Source organism: Diadema antillarum, unplaced genomic scaffold (genome assembly GCF_040938485.1).
Source record: "Diadema antillarum isolate AM-2024a unplaced genomic scaffold, OU_Dant_1.0 scf00000156, whole genome shotgun sequence".
In the NCBI taxonomy this organism is placed as follows: domain Eukaryota; kingdom Metazoa; phylum Echinodermata; class Echinoidea; order Diadematoida; family Diadematidae; genus Diadema; species Diadema antillarum.
Window position 1 is genome coordinate 669,056 of NW_027271045.1, and position 19,227 is coordinate 688,282.

The 19,227-nt window shown below is 38.0% G+C and overlaps 1 protein-coding gene across 1 annotated transcript in view; it reads left to right on the top strand.

Moving 5' to 3' along the window:
* The window catches only part of LOC139722074 (equilibrative nucleobase transporter 1-like), a 38,184-nt gene extending 24,469 nt beyond the window's left edge, over positions 1–13,715 (top strand). Inside the window, exons 3-10 of the mRNA XM_071633396.1 lie at positions 87–210; positions 1,131–1,223; positions 2,809–3,229; positions 4,073–4,324; positions 8,707–8,820; positions 9,810–10,005; positions 11,150–11,273; positions 13,605–13,715. Of these exons, the coding sequence (XP_071489497.1) occupies positions 87–210; positions 1,131–1,223; positions 2,809–3,229; positions 4,073–4,324; positions 8,707–8,820; positions 9,810–10,005; positions 11,150–11,273; positions 13,605–13,715 (1,435 nt within the window). The remainder of the gene's footprint in view (positions 1–86; positions 211–1,130; positions 1,224–2,808; positions 3,230–4,072; positions 4,325–8,706; positions 8,821–9,809; positions 10,006–11,149; positions 11,274–13,604) is intronic.
* Positions 13,716–19,227: the final 5,512 nt, after the last annotated feature.

A 19,227-nucleotide genomic window follows, 5' to 3' on the forward strand; every position in this document is an offset into this window, starting at 1 on the left:
ATCAAGCAAACTCAAGAATCGGCCGATATTTCAAGTTAACTGAGCATATTCAAGTGATGATTATAAACCTTTTCCCTATCTTGCAGTCTGCTCATTGTGAGTGGGTACCTGTTGATGGCGTTTAGTTCGGCTGAATACTCCGCTCTCCTATTTCCCGCAACCATCCTATTCACAGCTGGTGGCGCCCTTTTGCTTCTATCCAGTTTGCAGGTAAGGTGCACGCCGATTTGCAAGATATTGATATACAAATGATGCACAGGACAGAGTGGATCGGTGAGAATAATGAATTGGATGCGCGAGTTTAAATTTTGAACTGTTGACCCACGAGCGCAGCGAATGGGTTTTAGACTGTTCAGATGTTAAACGAGAGTGTCCAAATCTCACTGATCCACGAAATAGGCCTGTGCATCATTTTTTTTTATAGGTGTAAGCACAACCTTACTGAGCAACATAGATTGAAATATGAAGAATTATAAGAATATTCTTACAAATGTTCTTCGAATACAAAAAAGGAAATATTATACAAATCAACTTGATTTATTCAAGCATGATATGAGAAAAACATGAGAAAAACACAAACTTTAAGTTCTTCCTCATGCCTTGGTGACCTTTCCAGGGTTAACTGAATATAGACATTGTCTTGTTTTGTTTCACTCCCTGTCTTTGTCATGCCTATCTTTACTTTTATTTTCTGTTTGTTCCGTCCCTGCTTTTGTTCTTGTCCTTGCCATAGTTTTTTTTTTTCTGATTATTTTGCCTGATATCAAAGGATATCAAGGATATCAAAATTTCATACATGAAGTCCTCGACGGATCTTGAGATGCCCTCACCTTCTAGAGTAATTCACAAATTTTACAAGATATTCTTTTCTCGTGAATTCCTCTTTTCCATGTAGAGTCATATAAGCCAGAAAAAAATAAAACAAAAAGAAAATCTTTCACTATCTGCATGCAATATAATAACACATACATGTCAAATTCATGCAATTCTTTGAATAAGATGTCATTTCAAGAATAGAAATTCACGCAAACGCACACACGCGCGCGCGCGCACACACACACACACTCACACATTCGCATGACATGATGCCATCATCCAAGAATTTTGTTGTCTACTTTATTGTCTTTCAGGTTGGCAATTTGTTTCCATCTCAGCGCTCTACAGTAATCTCCGTCATGAACGGAATGTATAGCGGGTCTGTGATCATTTTTCTCATCCAAAGGGTAAGAATTATGATTTATCAATTTCTTTGTTTAGAGAGAGAGAGAGAGATAACGATATATTATATATATATATATATATATATATACGCCCCTACATCACAAAACAACCAAAGAGTCGCCATACATGGACTTTTTATTCTCAATACATATAATAAGGGACTTTTCTGATTAATCTAATTAATGGAAAGAAAACATCCACTTTGGAAAAGTGTTTACTGAGAAAAGAGACTGTGAAGTTTACGGTCTATTCAAGTGCTTAAACTTGCCAAGCTGCGCTCTGTGTAAGGAATGGAACATAAAAACAGGATGTAAAGTTTCGTACCAACCAGTGCCAACTACAATGAATTTTCATGAGATTAAGCTGAAATTGCGCGTGCCATATTAGCACGTTGTACCTGTGACTTCTACCAACTTTCAGAGCAGTAGTATGTACCCTTTCAAAAATTTAGAGTTGAAAGTGAAGACTGTGTAAAGTTTTTTTGTTTTAATTAAAAAGAATATCTAAGATCTATCTAATAACACTCTTCTGAAAAAAAAGTGTCCAAGAAAAAAATGCAAAAAAGACAATGTCCTGTCGTTTTACGATCCGAAGCTGCAGAATAATATAGTTAAAGCATATTGATCTTTCAGATTTATAACACACACACACAAACACACACACACACACACAAATTAAGATTAACTAGTTAAAAGCTACTTTGAGTCCTTGCGTAAATTCGGGGCATTCAGTAATATAGGTTTTCCCATTCAGTTTCAAACTTTTTTCATTCAATTTCACAAATTTTTACTTCTATTTCGTCGCGGGATGTGGGGAATAGGCGCTTACTTTCAAATTCGTCTTTCGTCGTATATTTTCAAATAAAGTCTATTCAATTTAGTCATTTGGCATACATTTTCGTCATTTACAGTTCAAATTCGTTAGTCTCACTCGCAGCACTCAAAATAGCAGGATCGATTTCGTCTTTTGTCAATCATTTTCGTTAAATTTTCATTCATATTCGTCTCATATCTCTATCCGGTGTGATTTCCTAGTCATTCATGTATTTTTTTTCAGTAACCGTTCACATTTTACATTCAGGAGTTAACATACACACAAGTGTCCCCCCCCCCACACACACACAGAACCACAGATACAGACACAGACACAAGCAATCCAAGTACACACTGATACAAACAGACGTACCGTCTCGCATACAACATCTGGCTAATTTGAATGAAAAATTCATGAAATTGTGTGAACAAAAACGAATTTGATCTTCACATTCTGCGATCCGTCAGCGGGAGGGATGAATTTGAATGACAATTGACGATTTTGAATGCTATGTCTTCGAAAATGTTTGACGAAAAACGAATTACAACAACAACTGGCGAAATTGAAGTTAGGATTTGCGTTCCACGTGCTTCTCGGGACGAAATTGAATAATAAATCTTTGAAATTGAATGACAAAAATGCGAAAATGGATGGGAAAACCTATGATATTAGGGGAAAATGATTTATTATTGTTTTCTTGTTTTTAGACATTAGACCTACACATCTGCTTCATATTTGTTTGGATTGGATTGTTGTTGTTATTGTTGTTTTCAGACCGCATATGAGGTTGGTTTTCCTTTCGTCGTATTCTTTTTCCTTATGGCGGCATCCGTCGTTCTCATGGGCATTAACACCGCGCTCTGTCTCCCGCGCACGTTCATCCCTCGGCCGTTGCCAAGCAACTACCGTCTTCCTGGATGCAGGGGGCTGAGAGAGCATTCGTCGGGCGATCAACAGGCAGACGCGGTGACTGCGGAAGAGAAGAACGTATTTATTAACGAGGCCTACGAAGATGACGAGGGAGGGAATGAAGACGCTAAAGAGCTTGGAGAAAAGGAAGCAGCAAACACTGGCCAAACGAGCAAAGATGAAATCAGCATTCAAGAGACAGGCTCTGGAGAAAATGGCGACATTAATGACATGAAAACGGTGGAAGCAACTGATCAAGATGGGGCAACGATGCCAGCGAAAAACAGTACGTTTTCAGCACTGGTCCTACCCGTTCTCAGTGTTTTCTCCCAATCCTGATTTGTGCCAATACGTCGTATCCCTTTGTCATTTGGATTATTGTCATATCCATAATAAACTTACATCGCCAATGCATTAATGTAAATGTTCCAGATTTCCATATACGACATATGCGAACTTCGCTCATAGGCCTACATTGCACAAAGGATGGTTGTTTGCTTGTTTATTCCTTTTTTCCTTTTTGTCTTTCAGTTGGTTCATTTTGCATATCACATGATAGACTAATCATGCAAAATAAACAGGAGAGCGTAGCGTAGAGCAGGGAAGGAGGAGGGTGTTGGGGCGTGGGCTTAATACACTCCTCATTATACTTGATACAGTTTATCAGGAATTAAAAGTTTCCGTGGTGGATTTAGCCTCGCAACCCTTCTCTTCTCCTATTCCTACAACCTTACATACGTAAACGCACATACACACGCGCACTCACACACATAGGCCTACACATGCACATTTGTGTAGCACTATACAGTATACGTCAACAAAGACGAAAGAAACAAATGTATTTAAATTCTACCCATATTATCTCAATTGAAGGATCTACCTGTTGCAATGTCGTATCATGTCCACGGTAAGCTTGAAAATAACATCAATCGCCATACATTTCAGCAGTTACGTTGACATAATAAAACTAGCCAACTCCAACTTTCAAAGATGGTAAGCGACAATGGGTATTACAATTTCAGTATTTGCATTATGGCCCAACAGCTGTAAATTCATACTTTTTTTTTATTTGGCTAGAATGAAAGCAAATTCAACCGTGTCATGTCCAACACTGTAATTTTCATTACAGAAACTGAAGAAGTCAACCACAATGCAATTCTGGTACAGAAAATGGACAGTGAACCACAGCCTAATGGTGAAGAGAGACATGAAAGAGAGGAGAAGGAAGACCTGGGATATGGTTCCTTTTTGTCGTGCGTCTTCTCCATGCCGTTCTGGCTGGTTCTCTGCTGGCAAATGGTTCTTCAGCTCGACATGTTCTACACGTTCGGCACAATCAACTACGTCATAGAAGAACTGGCCGAAGGCGATGATGACGCGGGTATGTTTAATTGAGGCTTTATATAATCAATGTTGATTAGTAAAGGAGCTCCGAGGGTCTATCGTATCGTCCCTCACTGTATGAGAATAGGTTCAAATTTGCACCTTTACCAGTGTCACACTGAGAGCACCTTTGTGGGTGCAAATTTGCACCTTTCAGATCAGTTTCAAAATTAGGAGCACCTTTAAAGGTGCAACTTTGCACCTTTCTGGTCTGAACGGACAAAGTTGCGCCCGTCAAGGTACTTCCAGTTTGGCACTGATAAACACACACACACACACAGACGAGACACACAAACATACAGAAAATACATACATAATAGACTCCCAAATATAAAGCTGAAACGCATTGAATCATTATATCACTTGTTGGTTTATGAACATGCTCACGGTTTAAAGATATAACGATTATATAGAATGATTTAGATGAAGATGATTAGGAGCTTTGTTGGAGTGAGGGTTGCTCTTATGCTGTAGTCTTCTGACATTAAAAGTTAACGGTGACAGGTGTAAGTACGAGGTTTTTGTTGACGTCAACTGTTGACGAAGAAAAGGACAAGGATAAGCATGCATTAGGATAAAAAGTAATGGCGTTGGTGGCAACGTTGGTGAAAATTAATGACTAACCTGATACTACAATCATAGTCTCCCATGAATATAACTATATGATAAAACTCTTTTAACCAGCACTTCTTTTGCTCTTCTTTCTGTAGAAACAATGGTACAGCTATAGTAATGCATGGGCGTCACCAGGGGGGGTGCGTTGGGTGCGAACGCACCCCCCTTCAGATCCTTAAAAAAAAAAAAAAAAAAAAAAAAAAAAAGCAGTCTGCGAGCGATCTCAACGCCGGACGCTAAATAATTACTCTTTTCTATTTTTTTTAAAATATTCTGCACCAGGGACACACACACACACACACACACACACACACAAATTTATTCGCACCCCTGGTTCTGGCAGCACTGATTTTGTACATATCTATTAGTATTCTACAGTGTTTACTATTTATCGACCGTACTGTACATCCGTACGAAACGGAGCACTTATACACGTTAGCCCCATCCCACATAATCATAATTCCCGCGATGAAAAGATTTTCTTGCTTTTTTGTTAGAATTCAAGAAATCTGTCCAATTATTTCACCCAAAAGCAGTAATTCAAGTGTTAGTAAACTGCTTTTGAATGAAAGGGTGATCAAGAAATAAGATATTTTTCTATGATTTCTTTTAACCATAATTAGATAGGTATATAGTGTGAAACATTGTTCAAAAAGACCGGACCCGACAAAAGATTGTGATTCAGCGTGATTCCTGGTTGGCATTCTGCATATAAGCAGGATGTGCGCAGTGTACTCAGTACATCCGAACGAAGAGTCGCTACAATGTTGCGCAATGTGATGTAGAATGTACACCTTTGTACCTTATACGCTTCGTTATATCAAAGCTAGATCATTGATTTTGCAGTGTTGCTCTACATACTAGTCTATGTAAAAATGTCTTGCATTGCCAATAAAAAGACTTTACCTGGGCTAATTCCTAACTTTTCCATGTACATAAGACACACACAAAAACAGACACGCACAATTAGTTTAGGGGATGCTCTAAAGTGCAGATTTTGGACATCCTTTCCCCGCTTGGTCACTTCGACGCCACCTCGCTGGTCATACCTCCCCCAGTCATGAACATAAACCCACACCCTTGACTACCAGTGGCGGATCCAGGGAGAGGGGCGCACCGGGCGCACCGGGCGCACCGTGCGTCCCCCCCCCCCTCCCCCTCCCCCCTCCCCCTTGAATTTCCAAAGCGAAAAAAAAAAATAATATAGCTTCAAACGGCAGTTTTTGGACAGTAAAATGTCAAAATTTTCAAGCTCGCTCGCTCATCTCGCTCGCATTTAGTCGTATATGCCATTCTCCTGAAGCTGCTGCCAGTGATTGCCGGCAGTTGCGCCTGGTGCGCCTCCCCTTAATTTCCAAAGCAAAAAATATAGCTATAAACGGCAATTTGGGGACTGTAAAATGTCAAAATTTTCAAGCTCGCTCGCTCCATTCGCTCGCATTTAATTTTTATGCCAATCTTCTGATGTTGCTACCAGTAATTGCCTGCAGTTGGGCCCGGTGCCCCCCCCCCTTAATTTCCAAAGCGAAAAAATATGGCTACGAACGGCAGTTTTTGGACTGTACAATGTAAAATTTCCAAGCTCGCTCTCTTCGCTCGCTCGCATTTAATCGTTACGCAATTCACCTGATGTTGCTGCCAGTAATTGCCAGCAGATCCGCCCGGTGCCCCTCTTCCCTTAATTTCCAAAGCGAAAAAATATGGCTAAGAAAAGAACGGCAGTTTTTGGACTGTAAAATGTAATATTTTCAAGCTCGCTCGTTCCGCTCGCTCGAATGTAATCATTATGCTCTCCTGATATTGCTGCCAGTATTTGCCAGCAGTTGCGCCCGATGCGCCCCCTTAAATTCTAAAGCGAAGAAATATAGCTACAAACGGCAGTTTGTTTGTTTTTTACTGTAAAATGTCAAAATTTTCAAGCTCGCTCGCATTTAATTGTTATACGCAATTCTCCTGATGTTGCTACCTGTAATTGCCGGCAGTTGCGCCCGGTGCGCCCCCCCCCCCACCTCCTTTATTTCCAAAGCGAAAAAATATGGCTCCAAATGGCAGTTTTGGGACTGTAAAATGTCAAAATTTTCAAGCTCACTCTCTTCGCTCGCTCGCATTTAATTGTTATGCCATTCACCTGATGTTGCTGCCAGTAATTGCCAGCAGTAAGATGCGCCCGGTGCGCCCCCCTTAATTTCCAAAGCAAAAAAATACGGCTACAAAAGGCAGTTTTTGGACTGTAAAATGTCAAAGTTTTCAAGCTCGCTCTCTTCGCTCGCTCGCATTTAATTGTTATGCCATTCACCTGATGTTGCTGCCAGTAATTGCCAGCAGTTGCGCCCGGTGCGCCCCCTCCCCCTAATTTCCAAAGCAAAAAAATATGGCTACAAACGGCAGTTTTTGGACTGTAAAATGTCAAAATTTTCAAGTTCGCTCGCTCGCTCGCTCGCATTTAATTGTTATGCAATTCTTCTGATGTTGCTGCCAGTAATTACCGGCAGTTCCGGCCGTTGCGCCCCCACCCCTCCTTTATCTCCAAAGCGAAAAATGATGGCTCCAAATGGCAGTTTTTGGACTGTGAAATGTCAAAATTTCCAAGCTCGCTCTCTTTGCTCGCTCGCATTTAATTATTATGCCATTCACCCGATGTTGCTGCCAGTAATTGCCAGTAGTTGCGCCCGGTGCGCCCCCTTAATTTACAAAGCAAAAAAATATGGCTACAAACGGCAGTTTTTGGACTGTAAAATGTCAAAATTTTCAAGCTCGCTCGCTCCGCTCGCTCGCATATAGTCGTGATGCCATTCCCCTGATATCGCTGCCAGTAATTTGTCGTTTCACACCGTCATTCCATAAGCCATTTATAATGGGTACAACCCTCTCCGGCGCTTCCACACCCTCCCCCCCCCCCCCCACCCTTGCTCGCTCCCTCGCATACTAACCCCCCCCCCCCCCCCCCAAAAAAAAAAAAAAAAAAAAAGAAGAAAAAAAAAAAGATGAAATCCTACCTACCGCCGCGCCGGTGCCCTTTCCCCGCTTGGTTTCCCTAAAAAAACAGTGAAAGTCTAGGAATTGAGAGCTTCCTATATTCCAAATGTCTGTCCAAAAAATCTCGTAAACATTTAGTGTCAAAACGCACCCCCCTTGAAAAAAAGCTGGTGACGCCCCTGTAATGTTCTCTATTCTGTAAATCATATCATTGTGAGTGTGCTTTATTTAAATACTGTATACGGATTATTACATTGAGTTGACCCCTGATGTTAGTATGTGTGTGCGTGGTTGGAGATGTGTATGTGTTTGAGTGTGTGCACGTGGGTGAGTTAGTGTGCGGTACACGCGCGCGTGTATTGTATAGTTATTTGAGTTTGCTTGAAGAATATAATTATGTATTCATCAATATCATAATGAGATCTCTCGTGGAGACTTGATGAGCTCCTTTGTGGAGACAATATAGAGCTCCCTCGTGCATGGAGACTTGGTATATTTAATATTCTTGTATAATATCTCTAAGATTTATAATACATGTTTTATGTTAAGTGCTGTCTGGGGCAATTTATTTGTATAGGGCTCCATTTTTCTCTCTTCTTTCTTTCTTTAGAACAACAACAAAAACAACAACAACAACCAGCACTTCTACCTAACGCAGTCTTTTGTCGCTTATTTTCTTTGTGATTTTGATAGAGGAATACTAGATACCTTTGCCTGCATCCTCTACCGTTAAGATAAGTATTCCATTTCTGCTTTTTCCTTCCTTTCTTGTCGCCACGGCATTGACAGTGAGCTGGTACCTCAACGTGTTCTCCATCATCCAGTTCATGGTCCTAATCGTTGGTCCCCTGGGTGGACTTCTGATGGACCGCAACAAATTCTGGCGACCCTGTTACAACAAGGGTGAGTCCCATATCATTATAAATCACCCTTCCTCACTGTATATTGACCAGGAGGACAAAGTAGTCATTGTCACGGAAATCCGTTGGAACTGACAACATTTGGAAATGATAATAGCAAATGGAGAGAATAGTTGTTCTGAATTAGATTCAACTCTTAATCCGGATAATATACATATTTGAATGCATTATTTGTGTTGTTGACAGTCTATAGAACGCTATAAGGCAATGACGTAAATGGGCATGTGCGTTCGTAATTCTGCACCAAGTTTATTATCTCACTATTGTTAAAATACTCTCTCCTCGTCTGAACCATTTCAAGACCCTCAGACAGACAGGTCTGTCGGTGATTGTTTATCAGTATGCGCTTTTCCCCAAATTCTTTAGCAAAGTTACTTCATGCAAATGTACAATCACTCACGAAGTTCCCTATTAAGATTCATCTCATCTCATTTTAGCATAGCATGGGTATATGATCATATTATGATTATTATTCGTATTAACTGTACGCATATGTTTGATGTCCCAATGAAATCATGCAGTGTTGTGCCTTCTTTTGTGGTCATGTTCAATAATAGTATGACTGTCGGAGCTTTTTGTAACTCCTGTTGAACAGGATTTTGGTGCCACTGCTGTGCCGTTATAATGCCTTTTTATGAGCTTTCTGCAGTCAATTTGCAAAGAATAATTATACAATATAAAACACCCACCTTTAATATGGGCTCATAGAAATGTTTTTTTTTTTTTCGCTCCTTTCGTTACTATACCATTCTACTGAAAGTGCCTCGTTATGATAACCGTTCCCGCATGAATGTTGTAGTTGTTTCGTTACTCGATATACAAGATATCTCAGCTTACAATAAGCATGATAAATAGGTGAGTAAATATCATTTTATAGGAACCTGAGTATTCTATTACAATATTCGCAGAAAATAATGATAAGATGGAAATACAATTCAATAAAAAATGCTGACACAACCCCTGCTCACACAGATGGATCACCCGAGAGAAAAACTTTTGCTGACCTCCAAGACAGCTGCCTGCCCCTGGCCCTGACCAGCCTGGCTTCACTCGGCTACTCGATTTGTCTCCTCATCCCGAGCCTCGAACTTCAGTATCTCACATTCGTCTTCTTCCTGATCATGCGTTCGCTTCTCTTCGGTGTCGGGTCAGCCGTGGTTGCAATAATGTACGTACTGAGGGGATTCAATTCAGTTCAATTCAATTCAATTCAATTCAATTCAATTCAATTCAATTCAATTCAATTCAATGTTTACACGGAATCAGTTTTTCCATAATTATCGCACTAGGCAATCTAATGAGTTTCATTTACCCCTTCTGAGAACTTTATTGGCTTAGAATTCATTTATATACACTGGCCCAAGATTCTGGAATTCATTAAGTTGCGAAATATTTTTTTTTTCCATCTTTGTATTCTTTTAAGCGAAAGTTGAAATCCTTTCTGTTAAACCCTCTCTGATGTCTCGTTTTCATTAGCCAAGTCCCACCAATCACAGGGTTCATCATCCAACCATCAATCAATTAATCTCTGAATTCGTTATAATGAAATAGCCATCATAATCTCTGCACGGCTGTGTGCAGCCACCAGCTGTTTGAAGCACCTCTTCAATTCCCTCTTCAATTCCCTCTTTCGTTTCCTTGATCAGCGTGTAGGCATTCTCTTTTTTCCATCCTTCCTTCCTTCCTTCCTTCCTTCCATTTTACATCTATTATGTCTAGTCGTGTCATGTTGCTGTGTGTCTCCTGTTTTGTTCCGTCTCGTCTTAAATTATTCTTGTGCTAAGCATATTGCAAATAAGTATTTCATTAGATTTTTCTTTGAGTGGTTCACAATCTACAAGCTTGCTTTTTAGTGGACCTCTCAATTCTTCTTTTTTTTTCTCAACTGAAACATAACCTTGTATTATTTTTGCAAGTATACATGCATATATTTTACATGTAACTTTATTATTGTATTACATCATTTGCAAGTTGTGTGTATACGTTTGTGATATGATTCCTAATTTATACTGTGTTATGTTCTGTTTGAAAAAAAGAGAAGAAGAAAAATAAATGAATTGAATTGAATTGTTCATGCAAAGACGTATGATTATGCTTAATGATTATTAAATAGCGCAAGGATCAATCGTGGTTTTCGTGCCTGGTTTCAAGTGAACCGAAGCCATATAGAACTCTATCCACCCGACGAATGGCTATAGCGTATATGCATATTTTCTATCTACAAGTCTGACCCTCATGGATACGGTAACAGTGTATACGATCATGAATATAACCATATTCAGCTTTAAAAACCATGCTTTGTTATCCCACAGCTTCCCGGCGGAACATTTCGTCAGTGTTTATGGCGCCATCAGAACTCTTGGCGGCCTTTTTTCCTTACTCCAGTACCCAATCTTTATCATTCAACAAAGATTCCTGGACGATAACCCCTTTTACGTGAGTTATTAGTAGAATAATGCTGTTTTTAGTGTTCCTGAAATCGACTGTCAATCAGATATAGGTATCAAAATTATATAATTAATTATTGAATTATACGTAGATTAGAAAGTTACCGAGAGAATGAGAGAAGGAATGAGGGGGAGAGATGAGGGAACCCTGCTGGAAAGAACACAGTGTCCCACAGTGTGACCACAGAGTGAACACAGTGTGAAATCTCTTCACACTGTTGAATTCGAGCGTTTTAACAATGTGAACACAATGTGAGTCATTAATTCACAGTGTGAAACAAAACGTTACTATGTGAACATTCTCTAAAAACCACACCACAGTGTGAAATCATCTTCACATAACCTTTTCACATAGTCGACTACTAGTATGTAAACACACTGTGAACACACTGTAGGACACTGTACTCTTTCCAGCAGAGTAGCAATGTGGAAATATACGAGGAGAGGTATACAGTGTGTATAAAAATAATCCAATAGAGGGTTTTTTTTCATAATCATTATTGTCAACTATGGAGAGAGCAATATTGACTGTAAGGAAAGGAGTACTCTTCTTCTTTCCACTGGTACCTAATTATGTTGATAAATGTCGTGCATGACTGAGCACATTAACTTTAAAGACAACAATGGCAAGTTGCACTTTTCTCCAAGTTTGAATGTTTTTTATGAAGGAACATTCAACGTCTTACTGAAATGGATGAGATCTGTCAATGAACGTGGTCAAATAAACAGGCCAGCCCGCACGACTGCAGGATTGTGTTTATGGAATCCTCTAACCTTTTATGGTCCATGCATACCCTTTGACATGGTGACTATTATAGTAATGATGATGATGATGATGATGGTAATGAATATAATTTTCCATTGTTATTTTGAAGTTTCTTGACAACGCCGCGCATAATATTGATATTCATTCTCATCTTATTAGTATCTTCCTTGACTTCTCCAAGGCCTTCGATACAATTAATCATGCAATTTTACTTACAAATTGTCTCATTATGGAATGCGGGGGAAGGCCTTGGAATGGTTCAGGAGTTACCTATACAAAATCGAAGACAATACGTATCTCTGAACGAGAACAACTCAAGTCTAGAATTCATTTAATGAGGCGTTCCATCACAGGGTAGCTTATTAGGACCTTTACTTTTTATTATGTATGTTAATGACTTTTGCAGATCATCTGATACACACTCATTTATACTTTTTGCTGATGATTCAAATGTTTTCTTTTCTCATCCAAATCCAGATACTCTCTTATGCACCGTTAATTCCGAATTGAAAAAAGTAACTCAGTGGATAAGAGCTAATAAATTATCAAATAACCTCCAGAAAACTAAGTACATGCTGTTTAGCAATTCTATAGAAGCTTTACGCAGAGATATCATTTTTGATGACACTCTGCTAGAACGCGTATCTCACATAAAATTCCTCGGTATCTCAGTGGACGATAAACTTTCGTGGAGGCCGCATATTATTGACAATGGGTTGTACAGTAATTTCACGTAGTATTGGTATCATTAATAGACTCAAGTTTCGTATTCCATTTTTCTCTAATTTAACCTTATCTGAATTACGGAGTCCTAGCATGGGGTAGTGCCCATCAAACTTTACTAGATAAACTATTGTTACTCAAAAAAAAGGGCACTTCGTATTATCTGTGGTGTCCCGCCCTGTTCCCGTGCAGAGTCATCATTTACTAAATATAAGATTTTGAAAATCAAAAATTTGTACTTTTTTCAGCTTGGTCAGTTATGTTTAATTACAACGCAAATGCATTTCCCAGTATTATCAATTCAATGTTCCCACGGAATCATTTTTTTTTTTCATACTTATCCCACTAGGCAATCCAATGAGTTTCATTTACCCCTCCTGAGAACTTTATTGACTAAGAATACATTTACATACACCGTCCTAGATTTTGGAATTCAATTATGCTGTGAAATAAAAGTTCCCATCTTTGTATTCTCCTGTTTTGTTCCGTCCTGTCGAAAATTATATTTGTGATAAGTATTTGTAAATAAGTAGTTCATAAGTTTTGTTTTTTTTTAGTCGTTCACAATATGCAAGCTTGCTTTTTAGTGGACCTCTGATTTTTTTTCCCAAACTGAAGCATAACTTTGTATTTTTTACCGGTATGCATTATTATGTTTATCTGTATCATTTATCTTTTGCAAAGTCGAATGTTTATGCCTATGTAATTCCTGATTTATTCTGTGTTATGTTTTGTTGTATGGAAAAAGAAGAATGAAAATAAATTGAATGAATTGAATTGAATTGTTACTATATTTGTTACTAATCCGTACTATTACAATCTTGTTCTCAGATAACTATCGGATTCATCGCAGCGGACGCCGTGACCCTGGTTCTACCAATAACACTCTACATCATCGCACGCAGAAGACGCGCGCAAGCCAGAAGTATGGCAACGACCTAGTCGGGTGCAAGCTGTTAATCATTGTCAATTATCATCAAGGAGGTTTAAGAGATGGATTACCAACTGGCTATAATTATTCAAACAGTTGTCACTTTTTTTATTGATGTACATATATTCCACAGGTGCATCTGTGCCTTTGATGACGGGGTTTGATGCTGCCGTCTTGCTGAGCAATCTGAAGATTCATTTTGAACGTTAACTTAATGTTGGCTATATTTTGCTTGTTTATCTATAGAATGAAACGAAATCTCACTTAATGGTAAAGCACATTAAACAAATTAAACAAAAACAGAAATATATGCAAAAGTGTAAATCAGAGCTGTATCATGTAAAGGTGTTTAAAAATGTACCCTCCTGGAAAGCTGGTTTTATCGCTTTTCCACTTAATTACGACACATAAAAACTGATATGGAATAATCTTCAAGTATAATTCTTTATAAATAGATATATCAGATTAATGTCCGGGCATGGTCAGTCGAATAATTTTCATTTTCATTTTATCATTCTTGCGCAATTTCTATTCGCGCATCCCCTTGTCTTTACCATTATATACACTGATATTTTCGTAGCCAGTGGATGGACTTGACAGAAGTTATTAGTTGGGTTGAGAAATGCTAACTTTTCACTAGGTGTTAATGTAAATTCTGTAAAGTGTGTGGAATTTGGATCAGTATTAGTTTCTAGTTATATTGAAGATACATTTATGATATAATCACGAAGAATATAAACTATTTCATTCTGGTTATTGATTCATTTATCCGTATCGTCTTAGTGCTGTCTATTCTGCACTTTCGGATAGGAGAGCATTCTATATAGTTATCCAGAACAGACTGATGTGTGTGCTTTTGTACTGTTGGGTAATAAATGGAATATGATTTGTGAGATAAGCTAATAATGGTTGTAAGTTGGTCAAGTTTCTTGTATTTAGCTATTTTGTTGTGACATTGAGCTTTGATTGTTTGCTTGAATAATCTATCTCGGATGCATGTAGATCGCAAAATTCCTTGTTCGGAGATCCATTGCTGCATTTTATGAAAGTATTTCCTAACTGTTATAATTTTACGAGAGACACATTTTTATCATAATAAAACTGAAGTTTGTGCTTGAAGATTTCGTACACTTTATCAGCATCGAACTTATCAGCACTGTATTCAATTCTTATGATATTTAGCACAATCACAGTGTAAAACATTCATTGTTTTGTAATGATTGGCTTCTTTTATCAGTACGTTTTCATGTTTGTTTACGTTTATTTGAATTTCGCAAATTATGCAGAAACTGTGAAAAATAATTGTTAAACGGTCTGAGGTGTATATCACTCTTCAAGATATCTTCAAGATTGTGCAACTTTCATTATTTATGGTCGTATTTGTTGGTCCCCTGGGTGAACTTCTGATGGACCGCAACGTTGTGAACACAGTGTAATCTCGTACAATTTGTTAAAATTTATAGGTTCGAGCGTTTTAAAATTGTGAACACATTGTGGATCACCAATGCACGATGTCAAATAGAATATTACTATGTGAACACTGTAAACACACACACACACGCGCGCGCACGCACACACACACACACACACACCCCAGTGTGAAATCATATTCACATTATCAAATTTGTTTTCACATGTTTCACACACTATATCCGACTAAATGATTTAACACATTGTCTATTATACACACTATAATGAGACACTGTGATCTTTCCAGTATGGAATTCTGAATTAACAAATCATTTCACTGGATAAGACCTAATAAATTTCAATAAATCTTCGAAAAGCAAATAATTATCTTTTTAGTAACTCCCTGGAAAATGTATACCCAAGAAAATTTTCCTGGACGATGAGGCGTATAGAACAGGGGCGGATCCAGGAATTCCGTAAAGGGGAGGCGCATTTACAAAATTAAAGGGGGCGGACGCCCCCATTTGTTCTTTATATTTCCTTTGTTTAAAAAAAAAAATAAAGAGGGAGGACGCGCCCGTTGTTTCTTTATATTTCTTTTGTTTTAACAAAAGATACAGAGGGAGCGCGCGCACGATGCGCCACTGGGCATAGAAGAATTCCCGTTAAGCAATGTTGCCGCCCAGTTCAAAACCAACAAAAGTAGGGTATCGAAAACGAATTTCCACTTTATAGTTTAAAAGTGTAATTTAAAGCTCTATTAGAAGCTTTAAATTCATATCTAATATAAATTTGTTGAAATTACCATTTCGACCCAATCAAATAAGTGGTTGATAATTGTAAAAGAGAGGTATTTTTATGAGTAGATTTCACAGAAAAAGGGTGAAAAAATGAAGCGTATTAACATCTCCAGCTCCCCCAAAGCATGGTATACATACAGAAAAACTGTCGAATTCTCGGTTTAAGTTTTGTTTTTTAAGCCGCTATAAGTTAGACAGTTTTAGGTTTTAAAAAAGATGCCCCTCTCACCTCAGGCAAGAGAAACATTACAATTAATGTTTGAGTCAGTCAACCCAAATGACATCTTAATTTAAACACTCTTTTAATGTATCCTATATTCATCAACTTCATACAGCCTTACAAAAACTGAATGGCACGATCATCTGGAGAAACACTCATATCCATGCATAATACTGATGATTTATGTTATGACAATATAATGTGGAAGATCAATGATTTGTTCATTTTACACACTTAGGACAATCTATGTATACAAAATTACCAACCATTCTCTCCGCCGCGGGCCTATAATGTGTTCAACTCCATGTTGTGAAAAACAAGTATTCATTTATTAGTCCTAATGAATCCCGCTACCCGGCAATCCAATGAATTCCATTTGCCATACATGCATTGAATTACTACGACCATTTGATTTTTTTTCCGAATCTATTCTTCTACATGGTCCCAAAGTTTAGAATTCTCTTCATCAATGTATGAAAGAACCTTACAATTTTAAAGTTCAAACTAAACAATTCTCTTTAAAAAAAATATCATTTAGAGGAACAGTTATAAATACTTATTATTGTAAACCTTAATTTTAAATCCTTTCTTTCTTCTCATCAAAATTGTTTTCGTCTCAATTGAAACATAATCTCCTCCCAATGGTGAGAGCATCGCAAGCGGCATCTTGTGCCCAGCATGTGTTGGCATACTGACATTTTATTTTAACCCTTCACTCACCCCTTTTTCTGGCAGTCCTCTTACAGTCTCTCCTTTTTATTTTTTTACTGTTAAACTTACCACTACATACAACAGAGGTTCGATGTGCACGACTGTGTCTGTGTATGTGTTTTATAATATATATTGTTTTCGCGTTATCTTTCTTTCCTTTTTTTTTTCATTTTAGTTGTTAGTCTTATACTGAATCATGCCAAAAAGTAGGCCTACGTGTATTATTGCATTTAGCATCTAATTCATCTGGGATCTTACATACGTTATATGATATATATATATATATATATATATATATATATATATAATATATATCTCCGAGCCTTTTTCAATTCACGTGGAACAATTTCCGTAGGCAGGGATTTGTTAATGATATCGCAAAGAGATTCTGCAGAGATTTTGATTGACTTGACAAAGCCCTATGGGCGAAAATTCGTCGAATTTACGTCTCTAACGGAGTTTATATTGACCTACTGTTGTGAATATACATATATATATATATATATATATACATATATATATATATATATATATATATATATATATATATATATTAAAAGAAATTGGACTGAGGCGGGACGTTGCTCTCGATCTTAGTCTCCCTTTTATTTGTCAAGCTTTCGGCCCGTCATTGGGCCTTCGTCAGGACCTGCGTGGGACTCGTATCGTTATCGTGCATCCCAGCACCGTGTGCTCATCTTCTGTATGTTGGGCTGTATTTTGTCCTGTCTGGTCATGGCCGAGTTTTTCCACCAACAATGCGGCACCGCGCACGTTCGGGACCCAGGGAACTATCTCTCACATTATATGTATATATTATATATATATTGAAAACTTTGAGCAAAAAAAAAAAAAAAAAAATGGGTTTTCACCGGGATTCTAACCCGAGACCTCCGAATTACTAGACCGGTGCTCTCATACCGACTGAGCTACTGAAAGCCCAAACCCTTCACTCCCCTTGGTCGTGTATAGTGTATAGAGTATAATGTATAGTGTGTGTATGTGTACCACACACACACACACACACACATTAACCTGACCAAGGAGGTTTTATACAATATTATCTCTTTAACCTCCTTGACCTGACATAAACCCAAAGGGTTTGGGACGAGCACCGATATATTCTCAATAGCTCAGTCGGTAGAGCACCGGTCTAGTAGGCCGGAGGTCTCGGGTTCGAATCACGATGAAACCCCATTTTCTTTGCTCAAAGTTTTCACTATTTATTATTTGTTTCTGGTCAGTTTTGCCCTTTCTTGTTAATATATATATATATATATATATATATATATATATATATATATCCTTTATAGTAATAGGCCTGAACAAGATTTAATCAGTCCGTAAACGTTGCAATTGCAGAATTGTATGCATTCTTTCTGCATTTAGGTCCAGATTTATGTCCAAAAACACTTTATTTCATGTTCAGTTCATTTAAAGGCTTTATCTACCATTTTGTAGATGAAACAACACAGAATTATTGCTTCGAAATAGTTTTAAAATGTGAGTTAGGGATAGAAACAACCCATGTAAAGTTAAAGTATTGTTAATAATTTATACAAAATGTGAAGAATAGTTAGGCTTGTATATCAAAATTGTTTCCAGAATTAACTGCATGTGTATACATGGTTTATTGAGAAAAATTGCTTCATCGGATTTTTTGAAATATATAAATGGCAGGGTGTTTGATACAACTCACCTACACATAGGCATATGCATCAAAATGTGAAAACTCTAACATTTCTTAAATCAAAGCTGCCAATGGTAAACAGTGCCTTCAATTTGTACGTATCCAAATGATACAAACTGTAATAGTGCAAAATAATAATCGGTCTATGATGACGATTTGTGCAAGAAAGGAAAATTACTGGCCGACTATAAAAAAAAAAAATGAAGTACGTGCATGATTGAATGGATGAATGATATTTGACAAGAAATCGACAGGTGCTCGAGTAATAACAGTTTCCATCTACACGAGGTACATCATACATGTACAAGTGTAGGCCTATACCGCTACCACGATCGTGAATTTAACCACTCGCGAAATCGTCGGGAATTCCCGATTCGCGAAAATTTAGACTCGCGAAATGTATAGCGTATACATAATAGAAGTATGTGTTTACCCGTCAGCGGTTCTGTTAGGATTTCTCTTCCTGCCCCTGTTTCCTATTATAGTGAGACCGAGGAGTTTCAAGCCTTGGATCGAGTCACAACCGTCGTATATAGGCGCTATAGATGTTCGATACCGCCGCTCAAAAGTAATTGAAGCATGTGCCAAACAGGATCTGCCACGCAGATAGGAAGACAACTGACTTGCATCTCATTGCATAATCACCAGACTTTTTCCTATCCCTTCTTATAAAAGGTAGGTGGTCAAGACAC